Source organism: Haliotis asinina, chromosome 1 (genome assembly GCF_037392515.1).
Source record: "Haliotis asinina isolate JCU_RB_2024 chromosome 1, JCU_Hal_asi_v2, whole genome shotgun sequence".
NCBI lineage: Eukaryota > Metazoa > Mollusca > Gastropoda > Lepetellida > Haliotidae > Haliotis > Haliotis asinina.
Window position 1 is genome coordinate 59,437,658 of NC_090280.1, and position 21,765 is coordinate 59,459,422.

Genomic DNA, 21,765 nt, shown 5'->3' on the forward strand with positions numbered 1-21,765 from the left:
GACCAACAAGCACTGCATTTTAACGTCTTTTGGTATGACATGGTCGGGGAACAAACCCACGACTTTCTCCTCTCTAGGCAAGTGCATAAGGGTTTTGGACAAACAGCATGGAATCCTGGAGTGTCTTAACCCTCGTCTCTCACCTCTACCCTCTGTCTAGTCGTCTGTTCTAGGTCTAGTTTTGCTTCTAGCTCTCGGATCTTGTTCTCTAGCCTTGTGACAGAGTGTTTGTCGACACTAGAGTCCTCATACGACATGACCTTGGATGAGAGGTTCTCCACCTACAGAAAGAAATGGTCAGTCACAGATTCCAGATGACTACATATAAGGAATTTATTACAAATGACATCATAATATGACTTCTTATTACTATAATGGTAATTATAGATGGGGGTGATACTATGTCATGCATGTATCAGAACCTGGTCTCTGGTGTGACAAGCAGATGTCTGAACCACTAGGCTACCCAAACATTCTAAAGGAAACTAGTAAATAACTGAATTATCGAACATTTATTAATATTTTAAAATATTAAACTGCTGATACAAACATTACAGATTTCAAAATTACAAAATGATAGCTGATTGAGTTTGGTGTAGCGTTGCTTTAAATGCATTTCCCTCACATCACTGCAAGTTACCTTAATATAGTTTAATGAACCATAAATTATACATTCATTTTTTCAAAATGTCTTACCTCTTGCTGAAGACTACTTTTCTCTGTGGACAAATCTTCTATCTGCTGAAGTTGTGATGAAAGTGTTATATGATCCACCGATTGCTGAAACAGGAAATTGCATCAGTTGAACCACAGGAGGAACAAGGAAAGAGGAAAGAAATAAAGGTTCTCGTGGTCCTAAGAGCAAAATTCTCTCAATACTTTGACTGAAGATTTCACAACATTTAGCTACTTCATTTGGGTGTATCAGGCTTAATAGAATTTAGTCAATGATACAAGTGGACCATCATGGATCCTCATAGCACAATACAGATGACTGAACCCCCATGGCCCTTCAAAACACAGTACTGATGAACATACTGTATTACCTGTTGCACCACAGCCTTGTATTTCTTCATGACCTCAGCCATGTCCTCCTCGTTCTCCTCCAACTTGTTCTGGAGGTCCGACTTCTCCCTCAGTAGTGACATACAACGGTCCTCAGCCTGAAAGACACACATGCACATCAGCCACCGATATGCTGAAAGTTTCTTTGCTTGCTGCGGTTTACTGGTGCATTGTGCAATTTTCCAGATACATGGCCACGGTGTGTACATCATCAAGTCTGGACCAGACAATCCACTGATCAACAGCATAAGTATTCATCCATCATTCCATGACTGATTGAGAATAGTCACTTTTAGCAAATATCAAAACAATATCATGGCAATGACAAGCATGGGTTGCTCAAGACCAATCCGAATCATTATGTTCACAAAACTAAATGGTTTGTAAATCATCATCATCATCATCATCATCATCATCATCATCATCATCATCATCGTTAGTACTATTTGCTACTAGTACTACCAGAGTTCCTGTTATTACCTCCTGTTTGGAGTGGGAAATGTCCTCTATCTGCTGCTGAAGGTCCTGTATTTCCAGTTCCATCCGTTTCTTGGCTTTCACTGCTGCCTGAGATGTGAACTGGGCATCGTCCAACTGAAACACACAAACAGAAGATAACCATAGTTCCAGCTTCACCATGGACTTGCAGCTCCATGCAGAAATTGAAGGTCATTGTCAAGGTCATTGACCCTAGTCCTATGGCCATCCTAAGCAATACTTTTGAAACCAAAACATGGGACAGTAGGTCTCAGATGAGTCACTTTCATTCACCTGTTCAATTTTGACTCAAAAACTAAATATTTCTGATGGCTCAAAAGAATAAATATCTTCTTGTAATAACTGAATTATTACCAAAAGGCATGATCACCAATGATACTAATGTGAAGGGAACCCACACTGACACTCTGAGTTTATATGCGCTTCATCAGTGACCAGTTGACCAATGACCTGTTCATCTGAGATACTGATGCAACACTGAGGGTCAGAGAGTCTTTCATTTCAACATAATAATGACCCAGACCCTGAACCTGCAGATTATTTAGGCAATGCTGTCAAAACCAAGTTGTCCTCACCTGGTTCTTGAGCTGGTTTATCTGTGACTTGGCTCCTTCTACTGTCTTCTGTTTCTGTAGTGTGTTGCCAGCGTCCTTCAACAAGGCCTTGGTCTTTTTCAGTGTCCTCCTCAGACGCTTCTCGGTGTCTGTAATAGTTCAACACATCTCAATAAACATGTGTGTCATGCCTATCAGATCATCTCATATAGAAAAACACTAATATAGGTGAATATGAAAACTGCGACAAAGTGTTTAACATTTCATGTATAATGCTTGCATGTGTATTTGTGTGTGCATGACAGAAGTGAGTGAGTGAGTTTAGTTTTACTCTGCACTCAGCAATACTCCAGCTAAATGACAGCGGTCTGTAAATATTTGAGTTCAGACCAGACAATCCAGTGATCAACAACATCATGAGCAGCAATCACCTTAGTAATCATCCAATTAGTCACCTCTTACTACAAGCATGGGTTACTGAATACTAACCATAATCCAGATCTTCATGGGTTCACATCCCTCAGTCTTCTACTTACCCTTATCCCGGGACGGTGCACGTGCTCCCAAGTCCTGCATCTGTCTCTCTAGGTTGTTCTTCTCCTCCATAATTCTCCTCTTCTCCTCGTATTCTTCTTCTACCTGGGACTCCATCTGCCGCAACTGTAATAGCACAACGTTGATTACACTCTGTACATCATGGCTGCTACAGGACACAGTTTTGTCTGGCCTTAACTTGATCATGTACGAATCTAATATATTTTCCAGCTGCATGTTAGACTGTCACCTGATTCATGCTCATAGCACTTCTACCTAATGTAGGAAAGTTATTACCTTATAGCTGTTAAAAGATTGAGTTGATGACTTTTGAAGCATCATCCACAATTCTAATATCTAACACTTGATTACCTTTGTGCCCTGAAACTTTTTCTGATGCACATGTTTAACTGAATTACTAAAAAAATCCACATTTTCTTCCTAACTTCATAATTTTTCCTGTGGTGCACATGTTCACATTAATATTCAGTTATCAACTATCCTTGAATTTATTCTCCGCTGTTACCTTCTTCTGTGTCTTGAATCTCATCTCCTCCATCTCCTCATCTTTCTCCTCCAGTTCCTTCAGGTGTTGCTGGCGTTGACGCTCCAGGTTCATCTCCAGCCTTAGTTTACCCTAAAACATGGAGAACAAATGAAAACAACACCTAGATACTTCTTCAGAGACAGCCTACATCCCAAGTTCCTACCATCCACCTGATCCTGCTGCTATATCTACCATCGTAGGACATCCTCTGTCCCACTTCTGTCTCTTTCACCCCATCGTATTTATACCCCACCCTGGTTGAAACTCTCAACCTGCGCCAGCTTCCAGCTACCAGCTCCCAGCATCCAGCTGCTGTATATGCCCAGGCAGGATATCTTCCATTTCACCCCTGTCTCTTTCACCCCTCCTACCCATACCCCACCTGGCTGAAACTCCCCACCTTCCCCAGCTCCCAGCTCCCAGCTCCCAGCTCTCAGCACCCACCTGCTCCAGCTGCTGTATCTGCCCGGCCTGATCATCAAGCTCTTCCTCCTGTTCACGCAACTTTGACTCCAATGTGTGCTTTGCCCGCTTCAGCACCACAACCTGCCACAATTACTGAACTATAGAGTCAGATTTTACAAGATTAGTCTAGAGGTCCAACTAAAATTTACTTCTTCAGACCTCAGAGTTTGCAGATTTGTAGTCCTGTTGCAATAGGACAAACACATTTGTTATGGTTTATTCTGTTCCTTTTTTTAGTGTTTCTTGACACTGAATGGATTATTGTTCTGGACAGAGGCATCACTACTACTGACTAATGAACAACTATTATGAAGTCATAAACCTAAATGTACATCAACTATCACATTTCCGTGAGTTAAATAAGATTCATTTCATAAAACTGATTCAAAGAGCGGTAGTGGTCAAAATTCACTAATTTTTCATTTTTGTACATTTCCTGTTACTGTAACTTAATGTTACACTTCCATACCTGCCAACGGGACAGAAACGCTAAAAGCACATGATCAAGTCACAAAGTCCCCATGTCATAAAATAGTCTAACACAAGCCAGTTTTACAATTTCATCCAAAAACCTAAAAGCAATTACCATATCACTGAAAAACTGTAACTAAAGAAATGTTCTGAAGAACTATTTTATCTGCATTTAAAAAATAGAATTAAAATTGAAGAACTATTTTTTCTTCTTTGTAACTAAAGAATTCCAATCTTGAGATTAACAAGGTGTAATCCTTTGTTAAAATCATGTCAAAATGCCCAATGTGCACATACTTGTGGTATTCATAACACAGCAAAGCCTAGAAAGTAAGTTCTGGTGTACACTAGTTGAAACTTTAACTGTTTAATCCATCCTGTCAGCTAAAATACTACCTCATTGTTATCCTTCCCTGAAGACAGGAGATCGCTGAGTTCCTTCTCAAGCCTCTCGTTCTTCTCCACCTGAGACTCGTAGTCCATCTTGTAGCGCTGTGAAACAGACACCCGTACATTTCAGCACATGTCACAACACATCCAGCTGTGACCTGAGTCCACCTGGCATAGCACTGCTCCTTCATTACAGTTAGACAAGGGACTTCATTGTAAAGTGAATTGTCAGATCAGGTTCACCCATGAATGCGATACCCATGGCAGAACTGATTTCACAAAGTCTCAGCAGGATCAAAATTCAGCAGATCATTGCAGTAGGATATTAACTAGAAGCCAGAAGCAATGTTATGCTAGAATTATCCTCCTGGTGTGGAGACAGGTGTTATTTGAGTGAGTGAGTGAGTGAGTGAGTGAGTGAGTGAGTGAGTGAGTGAGTGAGTGAGTGAGTGAGTGAGTGAGTGAGTGAGTGAGTGAGTGAGTTTACAGCACTTTTAGGAGTATTCCAGCAATATCATAACAGGGGAAAATTGGTATCACACATTTTAACCATATGGGGTTTGAATCTAATGAGTGGATGCTTCTACCAACAGACTGCCCCACTACTGAAGGGTCAGCTTGGTGTAGGGTGCCAAACAGGAACACTGTCATAAACAGATTCTTTAATTAAAATGGAAAAACGGACAATAATTAGTCAAAACATTGAAAGCAAAACAAACAAGTTAAGGAAAACATTACCTCAACCAAAGACAAAACCAGATACTTGACAACAGCTAAATGATTGCACACAAGAATGGAGAATTCACAGCAGGAAACCTTCAGCGCTGTGTGCATGACAGGTTATTACTAAGCCTTTACATTTAATAAAATCATCCAAAGACCAGGCCAATATTTTTTTTGCATTGTCGTCCTTTGTTTTTGTTTGTTGCTTAACCATCAGACAATCCAGTGATTAACAGCATGAGCATCAATCTACACAACTGGGATACAATGACGTGTCAAACAAGTCAATAGCCTGACAACCCAATCCTGTTTGTTGCCCCTTACAACAAACGGGTTGCTGAAGCCTAATTCTTCACAGGTCCCTAAACATTGTAAAAGTTGAACAATTAATCAACATGCATCATTTAAAGAAAAAGGTTTCATTAATATATATGGAAACAATTCAAGCTGTAACTGACCTGCACATCTTGCTCCAGAGTGTACTTCTCAGACATCAGATTGTCTCTCTCCTTCTGAAGCTTCTCTCGTAACACATGTTCATCTCGTACATCCTCCTGCGCCATGTTCAACTCTGTATCAAACCTGCAATGGCAGTGGGTTACACATTACAATGTAACACATAGTTAAACATCATGCATGCAAACTCCAATGAAACATATCAGTCTGTGACAAAATATCTTGAATTTACTGAAAAAGAACCCTGGCTCCAAGGATTTTCTGTTGATTATAATGTCATTATTAGACTATTAACACCTGAGTTTACTGACAGAGTAGTGAATAAGTATTGTTTTACGCCTCATTTAATTATGCACCAGCAGCGTAATGGACCCCTACCTGCGTTGTTTCCGCTCCAGCTCGTTGTTGCGCGTCATCTGTTCCTCAAGGTGGAGCTTGGTGTCCTGCATCTCCTGTGTAATGCGCTGCACCTTCTTCTTGGTTAGCTGCACCAAGCGGCGCTGTTCCTCCGCCTCCTCTACAGCTTCATGTAACTACACCAACACACAAACCAATGGTAAGTCATAACATATGCAACGGGGAAATTTTGAAAATCACAACAGCAATCAGACCACAATCTTCATGTAAACTTAGAACATAAGTGATTAGCTACAAGGAATAACGGATTATCAACTCCTTGTATGAATCCTTCTAATCCTAAACCTTTGTTGATGGACATATATATATAGCACAAGAAACAAAAACTCGTTAATACCAAGGATGCAAAACACATTTCAAGTTGACCACCAGCACATTATTTTTGACCAGGTACAATAATAGAATCAGCAAAGAGATACAAGGATTATTGTAAACCAAAAGTTACTGTGTTCTGTAATCTGATTGGTTGAAAAACATGATTAAATGGTATTAGATTCCCGGAAACTGAAAGACTATTCACCGCGTATTGACACGTAAACAATTTTTTTGTTGTGTCATCAACAGAGGTGACGTCATTCAAATCATATTGTGACGTAAAGTTAGAATGACGTCACAAATGAGCAGCTCCAGATGCTACCATGGGAACCAGCTGAAACGGCCAGCTGATGACACTTCACTGCTGTGTCCGTATTCAATGTAAACGAGTGCAGACAGTAAAACCCCTTTGGTTTACTTTTGTGTTTACAATGTCGATAAACATCATGTGTTGGCCAATTTCCGGGTGTTATTGAGTATTTGAAGCACGGGAATATTTCATTTGAAACCTCCGGCTGACGCCGTCGGTTCCAAATGCATTCCCGTGCTTCAAATACTCAATAACACCCGGAAAATGGCCAACACATGATGTTTATCTCCTAAACAGACTATCACTCAAAAGTGAATGAGTCAAGTATTTCCTGAGCCACTGGTGATGAACAAACAGCATTCCTTCACAAGGTGAGATAATCCATTGTTCAAAGGACTCAAAGGTAATGTCTGCAGACTGCATAACCTACCCTCTTCTCAAGGAGTCGTCGTGACTGCAGTTCCTGTTCCATCTCCTCCTCATGCTGCTGATGAAGCCTCTTCTTGGTCATTACCAGCTCCTTGGAGAGTCGCTCGTAGCGATCCTTGTAGATGGAATCTGGGAACAACAGCTGTAGCAATGTACAACACATCCACAGGGAATCCTGGCGTTCACTGTTATCGCTAGGCCCCATTGACCCAAGTCTACACTTTCAGAAGTTCTGAATCTCCCATTGTGCTGGAGCTTTTCAGTTTAAATAAAGTTGTTTAATCAAAGTTAAAGAGTTTAGTCAACCGCAAAGGCTATGCATGTAAGTAACGGCATAAGAATTCAGTATTACACATAACATTGAAAACACTTCCATATGACACATAATTAAATCTTCAGGCAAGGGAGATAACTCTGTACAAGTGGTTGCACTATTGACTTGCAGGAAAACTGATGCTCTCCCTTGTCACCTAGTCACTAAAGATACATGTGACCCAGCACTATTGTAAACCAACTATTCTGTTGTACACCAACAAATTTCTGTTCAAATTCCACCATCAGAACATACATACAATCAAGACTCATTAAATACCTCAGTGTGTAAGAATGCCCTTCAAAGACTTGATACCTCAGTGTGAATGACAAATTTCACTGGTTTGGTTCCATGCGAACACACAAGTGTAACAAAATACAGATGTTGATAACTTTCTACTTCAGATTGTGACACATTCAAGGGACTGAACTCTTACCATCTGCATCATCATCCAGCTCCCCCTCCAGCGTCTGAGCCTGCCAGATTCGGGACTGCATGACTTCCTGCTCAAGTTTCTCATTCTGCCTCTTGATCGTATTGTACTTGGACTGTGGAAGTACAAAACACAATCCTGCATATCTGTAGACCCAATGACAAACTTCATATTCACACTTGTCAGCTTGCTGAAGACTAAGTGTTGCTTAGGTACTTCTTTATGACAGCATCGGCACTGACTTACTCAACCCTTAAACACTCATTCACATACAGCTTCACTTCTCTGATACACTTCACCATGAAACCATGAACACTCACTCAAACTAAACACACTATATACACTCACACTAACTATACAAACTCACACAAACTATACACACTCACACAACAGTACAAATCACACACTCAAATCACACACACTCACTCATTAGTCATCACCACATTTATATTATCACAAGAATGCTCACCTGCAGGTCCTTGAGGTCCTTCTCCAGCCTCATCCTCTCAGCAGTCTCCGCCTCCAGCAGCTCTGTGGCATTGTTTGAGGTTGTGTTCTCCTCCACCAGGTCGGCCGTCATCTCTGACAGCTACACACACAACACAGGTAAAAGTGTCAGTCTTTACTTAAAAGTCTACATGACTCACAACGTCATCAATAAATGATTGATATATAGTTAATGATTATTGATAGTCAGCCCTAACAATAATACCTACAAGAAAATTCACCTTTCATACTATCAGTATATGAACATAAAATGATGTGACAAATAAATAGAACTAAAGCAGTATAGAACTAATTTCAGAGTCTTATACTTTTATGGATAGAAGATCTAAGAGCTCTAATCGTTTCAAACTTTGGCCATTAAAATCACTGGGCAGAGAGTGGAAATGCAAACTGCTTCACAAAAAAAGTTGAGTTAATCTTAATCAGCTATATTGTTTGAAGAAAGTACATCAGATCTACACAACACATACCCTGTTTTCCAGCTTGTCACACTGTAGCTTGTAGTCCGCCCGATCCTTTTCAACTTTCTCCAACTTAGTCTTCATCTGTTCTAGTTCCGCCTGAAGCAAAACGTATTACTGGTGTCATCTCTTATTTCCTGTTTCTAATGTTGAGCCAGTCAGCAATATTCAGACTACATCACATCCGTCTATAAACAACCGAGTCTCAGACAGACAAACCAGCTTAGAGTATCAGGAGCAGCATCCGAAACCCCTGGGGTACAATGGCATGCATTTAACACGTCATCCAATCCTTATACCCAGGTCCTATGACAAGCACAGGGTCTAAAGTAAGTGCTACTCTGAAATGCTCAAATGAGTTATCATGGTGTAACAATACAACAATACTGTATAGTATCATGATACAAGACAGTTGATACAATAAATCGAGTTACAACTCTTGAACCTCAAAACATTCTATGACAAGCTAGACAATGTGAAAAATAACAGAAAGTGTTCATGAACCAGTTTATGCACATTCTCTAGCATTCTGGTTGGCTGTAACAAGCAGAATCTTCATATTGTGCTTTTTTGTTTCTCCATGACAATATCGCAAAATGTTTGTGGTCTAAAACCAATGAATGCAGAAGGGTAGAAAAAATGAACTTATGAAATAACAGGGACACTTTTCACAAAGCTACTGAAAGTGTATGTTACAGCATAGGACTTATGACAAACATACCACAACGAAATCTTTCTGAAACTGGGCTCGGTACCGTTTCATGACATGAATCATGCAATGTGTTCACGCAAACAGCAAGGGGACTCAGTTTATAACAAGCCGACGGTCTTGCTGCCCTGTGACAGCACCGTGAATTCTGAGTGGGAGAGAGGGGATTACCTCAGCGTTCCTGAGCTCTTCTTCTGTGCGGTGGACGTTGAGGAGGGGCTGGACCTTGGTGTAGAGTCGCCACCACTCCCAGTCTCGGATGGACATGTATTTTCTCACATTCTTCTGGATGCAGTTGACAGCCAGATGCTGGACCTGTGACAGAAAACAACATGATGCTCAGTAAATACACAAATCAAGGGAAGCAAACAGATACTTGGCATCATGACTGACCATACAGACATTTACTATGTGAAAAGGAATCATTTGAGCCAGTGGAAGAACTCTCCTGTTTTTAAGTCCCACACACAATAACTTTGGGGGGTGCTGAGAGCAAACTAATGCATGAGTGAGTTTAGCTTTACACTGCCATCAGAATCACCCAGCTACATGGCAGCGATCTTTTTTTTGAATTGAACCTGGACCAGACAACCCAGTGGTCAACAACATGAGCATCGATCTAAGCCAATATGATTGGCAAAGCTCTCTACACTACTGCTGTTACTTAGTCCACACTGAAATAAGAGGTCTACAACAGTGAAACTCAAAAAATAAATTGAAATGAATGCATACAATTGATGACGATGATGACAATGACAACGATGATGATGATCAATTCAACTCCCTTGGGAATATTGACTTCATGCAGCCTGTTAGGTGCAGTGAGTTATCAAATAGTACCTATCTGCAGCTGGGTGAACTGGGACACATAGTCACTGTATTCTGTCCAGAGATACTGCACATTCTATACCCGCAACTACATGTCTGAACATGTTTGTGTGTCCACTATCTGGTCACCTACTGTTGGATTCGTGGGTTCTTTAAAGTGCACAGGGTTGTGTACTGCACACTAAAAAACCTAAGTAATGTCAGCTCCCAGGTTTTAACACCCAGTCACAAGATGACTATCGTGATGCTGATTACCTACACTGAACGGAATCATTTTGTTTTGGCATTGAAAAAATTGAATTTTTAATTCCTTTCCACCATGTAATAATGAAAATAGTATAATTATATGTACGGGAAAGTTTGATGATGTTCCATTCATTTCCGGTCGTGTCTAAAGTCTGGAAACGTAAGTCTCCCCATTTGGGCTTACACAGGAAATTTCCCGATTCCATGATGGTGGCAACAACTGTTAAGACCATAACCTGTGAAGTTCTCAGACTCACCCTGAGTTTCTCAAGCTTCCTACGACCGAGGAACCCTCTGCAGAAGGACTGGAAGGCTGTCACAGTGCCAGTAATCTTTTCATCTCTCGTTACCTCCAACTGTGCTAGTGCCCCCGGACGAAAAAATACCTGCAAGTACAAGAAGTTGATTAAAGGACTTGTACAACAAAGACTGTGCACACATAGATCACAGACAAATGCAATGATTGAATTTGTACCACACAAACCTGTGGTTGATAGCATGAGCAACAAATCATGTAGCAAGTCCCAATGACCTCAAGTTACCAATGACAGAGGTTTCACAAATATTTGGGACTGTGTAGTCCCCTGAAGTAACTGGCTAGCCATCGCATCTTGGATGCAAGCCAATTTTGGAAAGGCCACTCACAGAACAATAAAGATAAAATGGCAAAATGATTGGATAAATTCTGCATCAAATGTACATACAAAGTTGTTATTTCACAGGTAATTTCAGAATCTGCACACACACAGACACAAACACCTGGGAATGTGTTTCCTGAGATGTTCACTGCTTAACAGTACAAAATAACATGCATTTCAACCTCGAGAAAAATAACAGCAACATCTAGCTTTGACACTGACGCTTATGTAAGTAGCAGACACATTTTCCTGACATAGCCTAGGAATCTGTAATATCCTGCTAAGCCTATCTTTTAACATGAAACTTCCCTTTAAATTCCCTTTTACAATTCCCAGTATTTGCTAATTCGGTAACCTAGCAACTGTGGATGTATTTATTTCAACATCGGATGAATTACGCAATTCCTCAAAATCGCTTACTCAGCATAAAACAAAACCAACATGCATACAAGGAATTCAATATTAGCAACAGCTGTTGAATAGTTTGGTGGAACTCTGCTACATGCATTTAATGAAATAATGGTATGTTCAAGAATGTTTTGCATATATTCACACTTAATTAACCTCAATAATATGTAACCCATGGTATCTTTGAATTAAAATACTTAATTCAATAATTAATAACTTGATTTTTTTGTTGCACCAATTTCTAATTTTGCTTCACATAATAAACATAGATTACTCGTCATCAGGTTTTATCTCATAAAATATTACACAATGGGATTATCGACATACTAAACAGACAAAAATAGCCCAATTGACAAGTCATATTACAAGATTAAACCCTCATGCAATCCTTGAAGCATAACATGCATTTAGTGCATAAACCAGCCTCCTGACAGTGACTTAGATCATTTGTGATGGCAGAGCGAGTGAGCAAATCTGTGTCTGTGATAACATTCAGTGATATTAGAGCGTCATGAGGTGAAAACAAAGTCCAAATATTACAACATTTTAGCTTAAACCTATGATCACAGTAACACGCTGTCATCAAAGATTATAATTAGGGGAAATCTTTGATCGTAACCTTAGTTCCTGGTGCTGCTAAGGGAGGTAAGTCTGTACGAGTGGTGGCATAGCCCAATTTATCACCCTTGTGATCATAAAACAAGTGGTAGCCAGTGAAGCTAAGGAGGCTAAATTTCAAAATATCTTAAAATCTGAAAATAAGCATGGCTGAAAGGTCTTCATCCAGTCTTGGGCACTGATGCCTGTTTGAGCTCAGTTAACGTGTAACACATGTGAGGTGGTATTTGAAGCAAATAACATGAACACATCAACTTGGGGGAGGACCTGCTGTGTAACAGATCTGCCACGTGTACAAGGATCAATACCTCTCACTTAGGCAGCCTACTGTAACTGAACACTTTACAATAAAATTGGCACCAAGTCAATCATACAAAAATTGTAACAAGCAATCAAATCCGAACCTTTGATGCCAATAAGATCGAATTTATTGGACAAGCATAATTTGTATTAAGTATTTTTTAATAAATTTTTGCTTAATGGTTTTGTACCCATAACTACACACTACACAGGCCAGGAGTCCCACGATGATTAGTCAACTTATTGTGGTAATGAGGATGCCGCAAGCTCCAAGGAAGTGACAAGTGTTTTAACAGTTGTGCAAAATGATGTACGTGGCTGCGCTGAGAGTTCCTACTCTCAACATATAGACTACAATAGTTGTTATACAACATGCATGAGTTTATTGTTTAATGTCACACTCTCAGTAATGGTTTAGTTCTGTAAATATTCTAACCTTGACCTGACAATCCAGTGATCAAGAACACTAACACAGATGTATGCATTTAGGATACAATTAAATGTGTAACCCAAGACATCTCTCTCTCTCTCTTTTCCATGAAGCCCTCCTAACATGTATCCTTGCACCTACACCCTAAAACACTCCACTGAAACCAGGTGCTTGGTAATTCTACACTCAGGCTTATCATAAACCCTCCTCTAATCTTATTGCTAGAAATTTCTTAATTAATGGCTTTGAAAACAGCCTACAGGAGGTAAACAAAGGAGCTCATGTAACAGTAAATGAACAACAGCTGAGTGACTGAGTGGCCGATTTGTAGGTGGACTGGCCGATTTGTGGGTAGAGCAGCCTCCCAGGTGAGTCAATAAAAAGCAGAGAGGTTTCACAGTACATGAGGGCTAGATTTTAGCCCCTTATAATTAGTAAGGCAAAGTATACATTGAAGTAGGTTCAAGTGGGTCAGTATATTAGTTCTGAAACAGTGAGGCAGCTTAATGTCTAACATCATATGTAGGAGATACATTCAACATGACAAAGCGTAAAAAATGATGACATTCAGGTGACATTCATACTCTGTATTAAATGTGAGCAACCGTCAAATCCAAAAGGCCATCTTAGCAGGGCAATGAGCAAGTCAATCTCAAATTACAAGAATTCCGAATAAACAAATCGATCAGCTGTAAGATCACAACTCCTTTAATTGGCTTTAAGTTGCAACAAACAAACTTAACAAACAAACCCACAAGTTTTTTCTAATTACTACGCCACCATTGGGCAATGGCTAATGCCGTTCTGATTCTTTAATGTGAACTTGTGATGTCATGGAGCTAAAATTACTTTGCAGGATAGTACCCAGGCCTAAGATTTTCTATTCCTTAACATCAACTTATGCCAGTTGCAGGACTAAGATTGTAGAGTGGAACTGGACCGAAACAGCCAGTATCTCCCATTAATTTCTCATCTCGCTCTCTCCCACAGCCTCCATGTGTCAGGGACAGACAAAAACTTCCCGTCCCAAATTGGCACAATCATGTTGTCCCCACCTGGCTGCTGGTAAAGCAGTACTTACATCCTCTGTGCTGCTGGGCCGACAGCAGTTGCAGGCACTGATGCACTACTTCAATAGCAGATGTGCAGTTCCAAACAGGTTGTCGGCTAGTGTGAATACAGAAATGTTCACACTAACTGTCGAATGTATCATTTACAACATTCTCTTGCTGTTAATTGTTTAACACTATAATATTGTCTGGGTTAGAGATTGAGTTGTTTTACACCACAACACCACACTTGGCAATATTCCAGCTATATAGCGGCGGTCTGTAAATAATAAAGTCTGAACCAGACAATCTAGATATCAACAGCATGAGCACTGATCTGTAACAAGCATAGTTGCAAGCATGGGTTGCTGATGACCTATTCTACCCCTCATCCCAGGTCAGCCTGGGTTAGAAATGATCCTTAGCAATGATGCTTGTTGAAAGAGTGCGTTAGTTAGTTTTACACCACACTCAGCAGTATTCCAGCTATATGGGGGTGGTCTGTAAGTAATTGAGTCTGGACCAGACAGTCCGGTGATCAACAGCATGAGCATCGATCTGCGCAATTGGGAACCAATGACATATGTCCACCAAGTCAGCGAACTTGACCACCCGATCCCGTTAGACGCCTCTTACAACAAGCACAGTCGCCTTGCTATTAACAACATTGGATGTTCATACAGACTGACTTGGTTGACACATGACCAGTTCCCATTTTGCACTGTTTGATGTTCATGATATTAATCACTGGACAGTCGAGATTCAAATAGTTATAGACCTCCGTCATGTAGCTTGAATAAAACTGAGTGCAGAGTAAGAACAGACCAATACAATATCTTAGGACTTTCCTAACTTCTTTTAACCCTGTGATCATTGAGGCCTTTCACAGAGTCACATCACATGTCAGCTCCATGTCTCAAAAGCACAAAAAGTTACAGGTCAAAGAAGTCTACACAAAGCAAGGTCATGGACTGACCAAGGATCACAAGGAAATACTTTGACTCAATCCCCAGACCCATCAGTTGCTCGAAGAGATGCAACACGATGATGCCACCAACACTCCTTATAACCTGCTGACACATCAGTTTCTCCAAACTGAAAACACGAAATCAACCAACTGATCACTCATGGAGGACAAATATGAAACCTTACCATAAACATGGATGCTTGATGACGCACACCGGCAGCGATGTATCCATTTACAAACTTGAGCTGACAGATGTTTTTATGTCTTTGGGAGACATATGATATCTACTACAGTCACAGCACTGGCTTCTGAGAATGGCATGCACAAATCTAAGAATAATACCATAAACTCAGTCCCCAGCAGAGTGACATCAACTCTGGTGAATGTGGCTCCTCAAGGATATCAGCTCGTGCAGTTACCAACTGGCACCATGCATATAATTAAGCTCATTCTTGTGTTTATGGCAACATGTGTGACTAATAGTTTTTCTAAATTTTTTTAGGCTTCGCTTGAGTACATTCTACATGTTTGGGTTTTTTTTTTGGTTATTGAAGCCTAGCTGGTTTTTTAATTCATCACAGCTTACCGTATCCAGTACCATTCCAACATTATGACATCAGGCTGTAAATAATCCCACCAGGACCAGAAAATCGGATGACCAACAGGATTCAATGACCAGCAAATAACAAACTCTGAGACCTTGTTAAATTATGCTCATGTATATACCCATATGGGGAACTGAATCCTGGTCTTCGCCATTGAACACTTTAACCACTAGGCCACCCCATCGTCCTTCCCACACACTTTTCTGGGAACATACATGAGAAGTAAGATGTAAAATTACTAAATGCTAACAACCCCTTCACCTGGAAGCTATAAGATAAGAGATAAGATAAGATATTTTATTGCATGATGTTCCATTAAGGCTCAGTGGCAATATTCTATAAACTACAAATATAAACATAAAAGGTACAACGTTCTGTAAATATACATAGATGATCCTTATCATAACAGTTAGAAGCTAGATGCTACATAAGCAAGGAACATGGTGAAACACAATAACATAACATATGATATAATGTATATATAACAATGGCCTAGGATGATGAAGTGTTCTATATTTGTTTGAAGTTATATATATAGCAACATATACTATTAGGTTGGTCACTTCTAAACATGAGGTTAAATCTTTCTGTTGTAGAAAGACTTTGAAATTTATTATTTTGAGTCAAAAGAGACTTAAATAAGAGGCACCTATTTAGAGCAATACATGAAATGGTGCTATATCACTATCTATATTTCAATAAATATGCTAATCAGCCAATAGTGACAGTTACTGTCATATCAACAACAAAAGCATTGTGTTTTATCAGTTTCAATCCAAGGTTCTAAAAATTCCTTGCGTCATGTTTCAGCACATCGTACATCTTAGCAGAGACATTTCACAATACTTCATCCTGAACACCACTAAATGCACCTCACAATCATTTGGTGCCAAACTAAGCTTATCTGATTTACAAGCCTCAAGCATATCAAGCCCTACTGAGTGATGAGAGGCACAGTACAAGTGTGTGGTCAGTGACAGGTCGAGACAGACTGCCTCATCCATCACACTGACCAGTGTGCAATCACCATCCCATACACCCACTACCTTAGCCCAGTCTCACAATGCCACAGGGCTTTTGACTAGCATCTTGTCTCAGAAAGGAACAAATTTCACCCATGCAAAATCAAACAAATTTCACACATGCAAAATCTTTTTAAATTATACAATAAAAGAAGCCTACAGACTTTCTTTATTTTCAAAAACTGTGTTGATCTAGGCTTACCACAATGTGTGACTAGGGAGATGAACATTACAATGGCATTAGTGATAGTCTATTGCAACATAGTATTGTGATAGTGATAGTCTATTGCAACATAGTATTGTGATAGCGATAGTCTATTGCAACATACTATTGTGATAGCGATAGTCTATTGCAACATACTATTGTGATAGTGATAGTCTATTGCAACATACTATTGTGATAGCGATAGTCTATTGCAACATAGTATTGTGATAGTGATAGTCTATTGCAACATACTATTGTGATAGCGATAGTCTATTGCAACATACTATTGTGATAGCGATAGTCTATTGCAACATACTATTGTGATAGTGATAGTCTACTGCAACATACTATTGTGATAGTGATAGTCAATTGCAACATACTATTGTGATAGTGATAGTCTATTGGTACCAACTATTGCAATACTATTGCAATAGGGTTTTCTCTCCTAGTATTGTCTCATCTGAATAGTTTACATGAAATATAAACAAGCTGAAGTCGTTTCAGTCTCTATTAATAGCTAACAAGAAACTTGAAACCTAGATCAAGTAAACAGTTCAAAGATACACTCAATGAAGCTGAGCATCTGCATCCAAACTATAAAAAAAATACAAAACAACAAATATTCAACATCATACCAACTCTGTGAGGTTTTGCAGAATTTTTGACCTAAGAATATAGTGTTTCAACATAGATGGTGGGCTTAACCACAAGCTATGCCAGAAACAGATTCTTGCCCATCAGGATTATAAACAAATCCTAGCAATCTCTCCTGATTCCAGACACTTGTCTTAGGAAGTGGTCAACATCACTGGTCATCTACAGTCATTAGGGATACCAAAGGCCACTGACCACACAGACGGTTCCACCTCCAGACATAAGCAAACCAGCCATAGTGGGCCTGGTCTACTGTATGGAGGAAGTCGTCCATCATAAAGAACAATTGTTTTGCACAAGTCTCTTATCTAGAAAATAATACTTCAACTGATAAATTCTAAAAAAAACATATACAAACATAACATACTGTTTTTATAACACTGGCATGGGAGGCTGTCCAGTTACCTAAACTTTAAATGATAGAATTACATACATCCATGGGGTTTCAATATACCCTTGGAGCTAGGGTAACAGAACCACAAGCTCACTCACTACCAAGTTGTTCCAAGTACAATGTTTCACTTAACAAAAATAAAAATAACAGTAAGAAAGTCATATGTAACTAACCATAAGTGAATGTTTATATATTCTAATCTAATATATCACGCAATTTGTATTTCAAATGATTAACTTTTAACCAAATATTACTACATTGGTGAAAGGGACAGAATTGTCATCAGTCTAAGTATTTGGGATACAATAAGATGCATCAACCTAGCCTGTCCACCCAATCCTGTTAGTGTTATTCATCGGCTACTACAAGCATAATTGCGGGTTGCTGAAGACTGATTCTCAGTGTCAACCCAGATCTTCATCGATGCAAATTCTACAACTACTACATGAACTAGAAGATCTATAATACCAATTTTGGAATTTGTACTACCATTGAATGCAAGTCCTGGCCCAAATATCTTCCAAGCAGATCTCAACATATCCTCACAGCTATACAATGTCATTGTAAACCTGTCAATAACTTAACAGGTACAGTTTGAAACAACTTCCATCAACAGCCTGAAACCACTAACAGGCAGGGAAAGAAGAGAGCACCTTGTCATGGTCCCTGACACACACACACCACTGCCCTGGCTACAGTTCCCAAACATCCTCGGATCAGATTCTGTGTCAAAGATACCAATCAATTTACAAGTTGTACAACATACAAGCTTCCTCAACACCTGGTGAATGGCATGTCTCAGGTAAAGTATGTATCAGCCTTTCACAATATTTTGTATTCTCTCATATGGTAAGACAATATTTTCTTATCAACATTTTGTGTTATGCACAATTTTTATGAGTTACCGATAAATACCTGTGGACAACCATACACTTGAACAATGGTACTCTTGAACAATCACCCCGTGAACAAATAGCTTATAGCATATTTGACAATCATACCCTTGAACTCAGGTCATAGCACTTGTAAATCTACATGACAAACATATTCTATATCCATGGCAAATTTAGTCTATACTCTTGTATTCACCCATGAACAACGCCATACTAAACAATCATGCACGTGACCCACATCTGTTTTCACAATAAACAGGTTCCTCAACAATAAGATAAATTAACAATCCATTCACAGCATGAAAATCTAAAAATTCTAAAAATCTTCACAATTTTCACTAGATGGGAACAATTATGCGAGGAATATAATGAACAACAACTTCTATATTATACATGCACACTTCAAGGTCTTTCTTGAAGACAGACTCTGTCATAAAAATAGTAATCCATAATCCTGTTATTATTATAACAAAAAATTCACCTGTAACCTCCTTGATCTCTAAAGATGACACAACTCACTTACCAACACATCACTGATAAAACCAATTCTCAAACCTTCCACCACGCCACTGATCCAATTCACAAGACACACAGAGCCTGACAGAGCCTGACAGAGCACAGCAGAACCTAATCACGCAGAGCCAAGTTCAAGAAGTTGAAGCCATGTCCCTCCTTCCAGCCAGCATGTTTGCAGTAGATGCATATCTGCTGGAATGGCCTGGACTTGTTAAACACAGATTGGCCGTTAGAGAAAACAACAACGATGTGAGGAAAACAAATAAAATGCATTTAAAAGCCTGGTGGATTTCACACATGAACTGTGCATGGCTCGGGATGCTATCAACAAATTCTTGCCTCAGTCGGAAAGGTGCATGCAAAGACATGTTCACCATTCTGGTATGTGTTGAGCCGTGGTGATTATTGAGAACTTCACATGTTTGTTATGGTGGCTCATGTTTTTTCAGAGTATGTGAATCTTATCAAACTGTCACATCGTGACCCAGTTTGAAAGTTGCCTGTGCTACATCATTCATTGCTGAGTCAATTCGGTATTTAACTACAATATATTGGGTATTTAACTACAATATATTGGGTATTTAACTACAATATATTCGGTATTTAACTCCAATATATTCGGTATTTAACTACAATATATTCAGTATTTAACTACAATATATTGGGTATTTAACTACAATATATTTGGTATTTAACTACAATATATTCGGTATTTAACTACAATATATTCGGTATTTAACTACAATATATTGGGTATTTAACTACAATATATTCGGTATTTAACTACAATATATTGGGTATTTAACTACAATATATTTGGTATTTAACTACAATATATTGGGTATTTAACTACAATATATTCGGTATTTAACTCCAATATATTCGGTATTTAACAACTATATATTCGGTATTTAACTACAATATATTGGGTATTTAACTACAATATATTCGGTAATTAACTCCAATATATTCGGTATTTAACAACTATATATTCGGTATTTAACTACAATATATTTGGTATTTAACTACAATATATTCGGTATTTAACTACAATATATTGGGTATTTAACTACAATATATTCGGTATTTAACTCCAATATATTGGGTATTTAACTACAATATATTCGGTATTTAACTACAATATATTCGGTATTTAACTACAATATATTTGGTATTTAACTACAATATATTGGGTATTTAACTACAATATATTCGGTATTTAACTCCAATATATTGGGTATTTAACTCCAATATATTGGGTATTTAACTACAATATATTGGGTATTTAACTACAATATATTTGGTATTTAACTACAATATATTGGGTATTTAACTACAATATATTCGGTATTTAACTCCAATATATTCGGTATTTAACAACTATATATTCGGTATTTAACTACAATATATTGGGTATTTAACTACAATATATTCGGTATTTAACTACAATATATTCGGTATTTAACAACTATATATTCGGTATTTAACTACAATATATTGGGTATTTAACTACAATATATTCGGTATTTAACTCCAATATATTCGGTATTTAACAACTATATATTCGGTATTTAACTACAATATATTCGGCATTTAACTACAATATATTCGGTATTTATTCGGTGTTTAACTACAATATATTTGGTATTTAACTACAATATATTGGGTATTTAACTACAATATATTTGGTATTTAACTACAATATATTCGGTATTTAACTACAATATATTGGGTATTTAACTACAATATATTTGGTATTTAACTACAATATATTCGGTATTTAACTACAATATATTTGGTATTTAACTACAATATATTGGGTATTTAACTACAATATATTGGGTATTTAACTACAATATATTGGGTATTTAACTACAATATATTCGGTATTTAACTACAATATATTTGGTATTTAACTACAATATATTCGGTATTTAACTACAATATATTGGGTATTTAACTACAATATATTGGGTATTTAACTACAATATATTGGGTATTTAACTGCAAGCCGACTATGCTTGTCGTAAGAGGCGATGAACAGGATCGGGTGGTCAGGCTCACTGACTTGGTTGGCATTTGTCATCAGTTCCCAATTGCGCAGATCGATGCTCATGCTGCTGATCAGTGGACTATCTGGTCCAGACTTGATTATTTACAGACTGCCACCATATAGCTGGAATACTGCTGAGTGCAGCCTAAAACAAAACCCACCCACTCACTCAAAAAAAATATTTTTGTCTGCTTCAGTGAAAAGTTCACAGCTAAATGATTTCCCACTGAAGTTGTTGTTTCATGCACCAGGCAGACATATTCCAGCACAGAATTATACATTTGATCTGGCTAACCAGAACGTCCAGTGACTGATATTATGGGCAAGGAACCAGACAAGTAA

At 38.5% G+C, this 21,765-nt stretch overlaps 1 protein-coding gene across 2 annotated transcripts in view; it reads right to left on the reverse strand.

Annotated features, from left to right (window-relative positions):
- LOC137295192 (unconventional myosin-XVIIIa-like) overlaps nt 1–21,765 on the reverse strand; it is a 124,184-nt gene that overhangs the window by 7,553 nt on the left and 94,866 nt on the right. For both annotated transcript variants that reach the window (XM_067826521.1, XM_067826515.1), the window contains exons 19-35: nt 10,929–11,057; nt 9,769–9,912; nt 8,898–8,987; nt 8,390–8,509; nt 7,924–8,035; nt 7,176–7,303; nt 6,082–6,236; nt 5,706–5,829; nt 4,531–4,626; nt 3,643–3,744; nt 3,178–3,288; nt 2,654–2,777; nt 2,139–2,266; nt 1,546–1,659; nt 1,047–1,163; nt 697–780; nt 144–281 (exon numbers count right to left, since the gene is read on the reverse strand). In XM_067826521.1, coding sequence (XP_067682622.1) covers nt 144–281; nt 697–780; nt 1,047–1,163; nt 1,546–1,659; nt 2,139–2,266; nt 2,654–2,777; nt 3,178–3,288; nt 3,643–3,744; nt 4,531–4,626; nt 5,706–5,829; nt 6,082–6,236; nt 7,176–7,303; nt 7,924–8,035; nt 8,390–8,509; nt 8,898–8,987; nt 9,769–9,912; nt 10,929–11,057 — 2,016 coding nt within the window. The remainder of the gene's footprint in view (nt 1–143; nt 282–696; nt 781–1,046; nt 1,164–1,545; nt 1,660–2,138; nt 2,267–2,653; nt 2,778–3,177; nt 3,289–3,642; nt 3,745–4,530; nt 4,627–5,705; nt 5,830–6,081; nt 6,237–7,175; nt 7,304–7,923; nt 8,036–8,389; nt 8,510–8,897; nt 8,988–9,768; nt 9,913–10,928; nt 11,058–21,765) is intronic.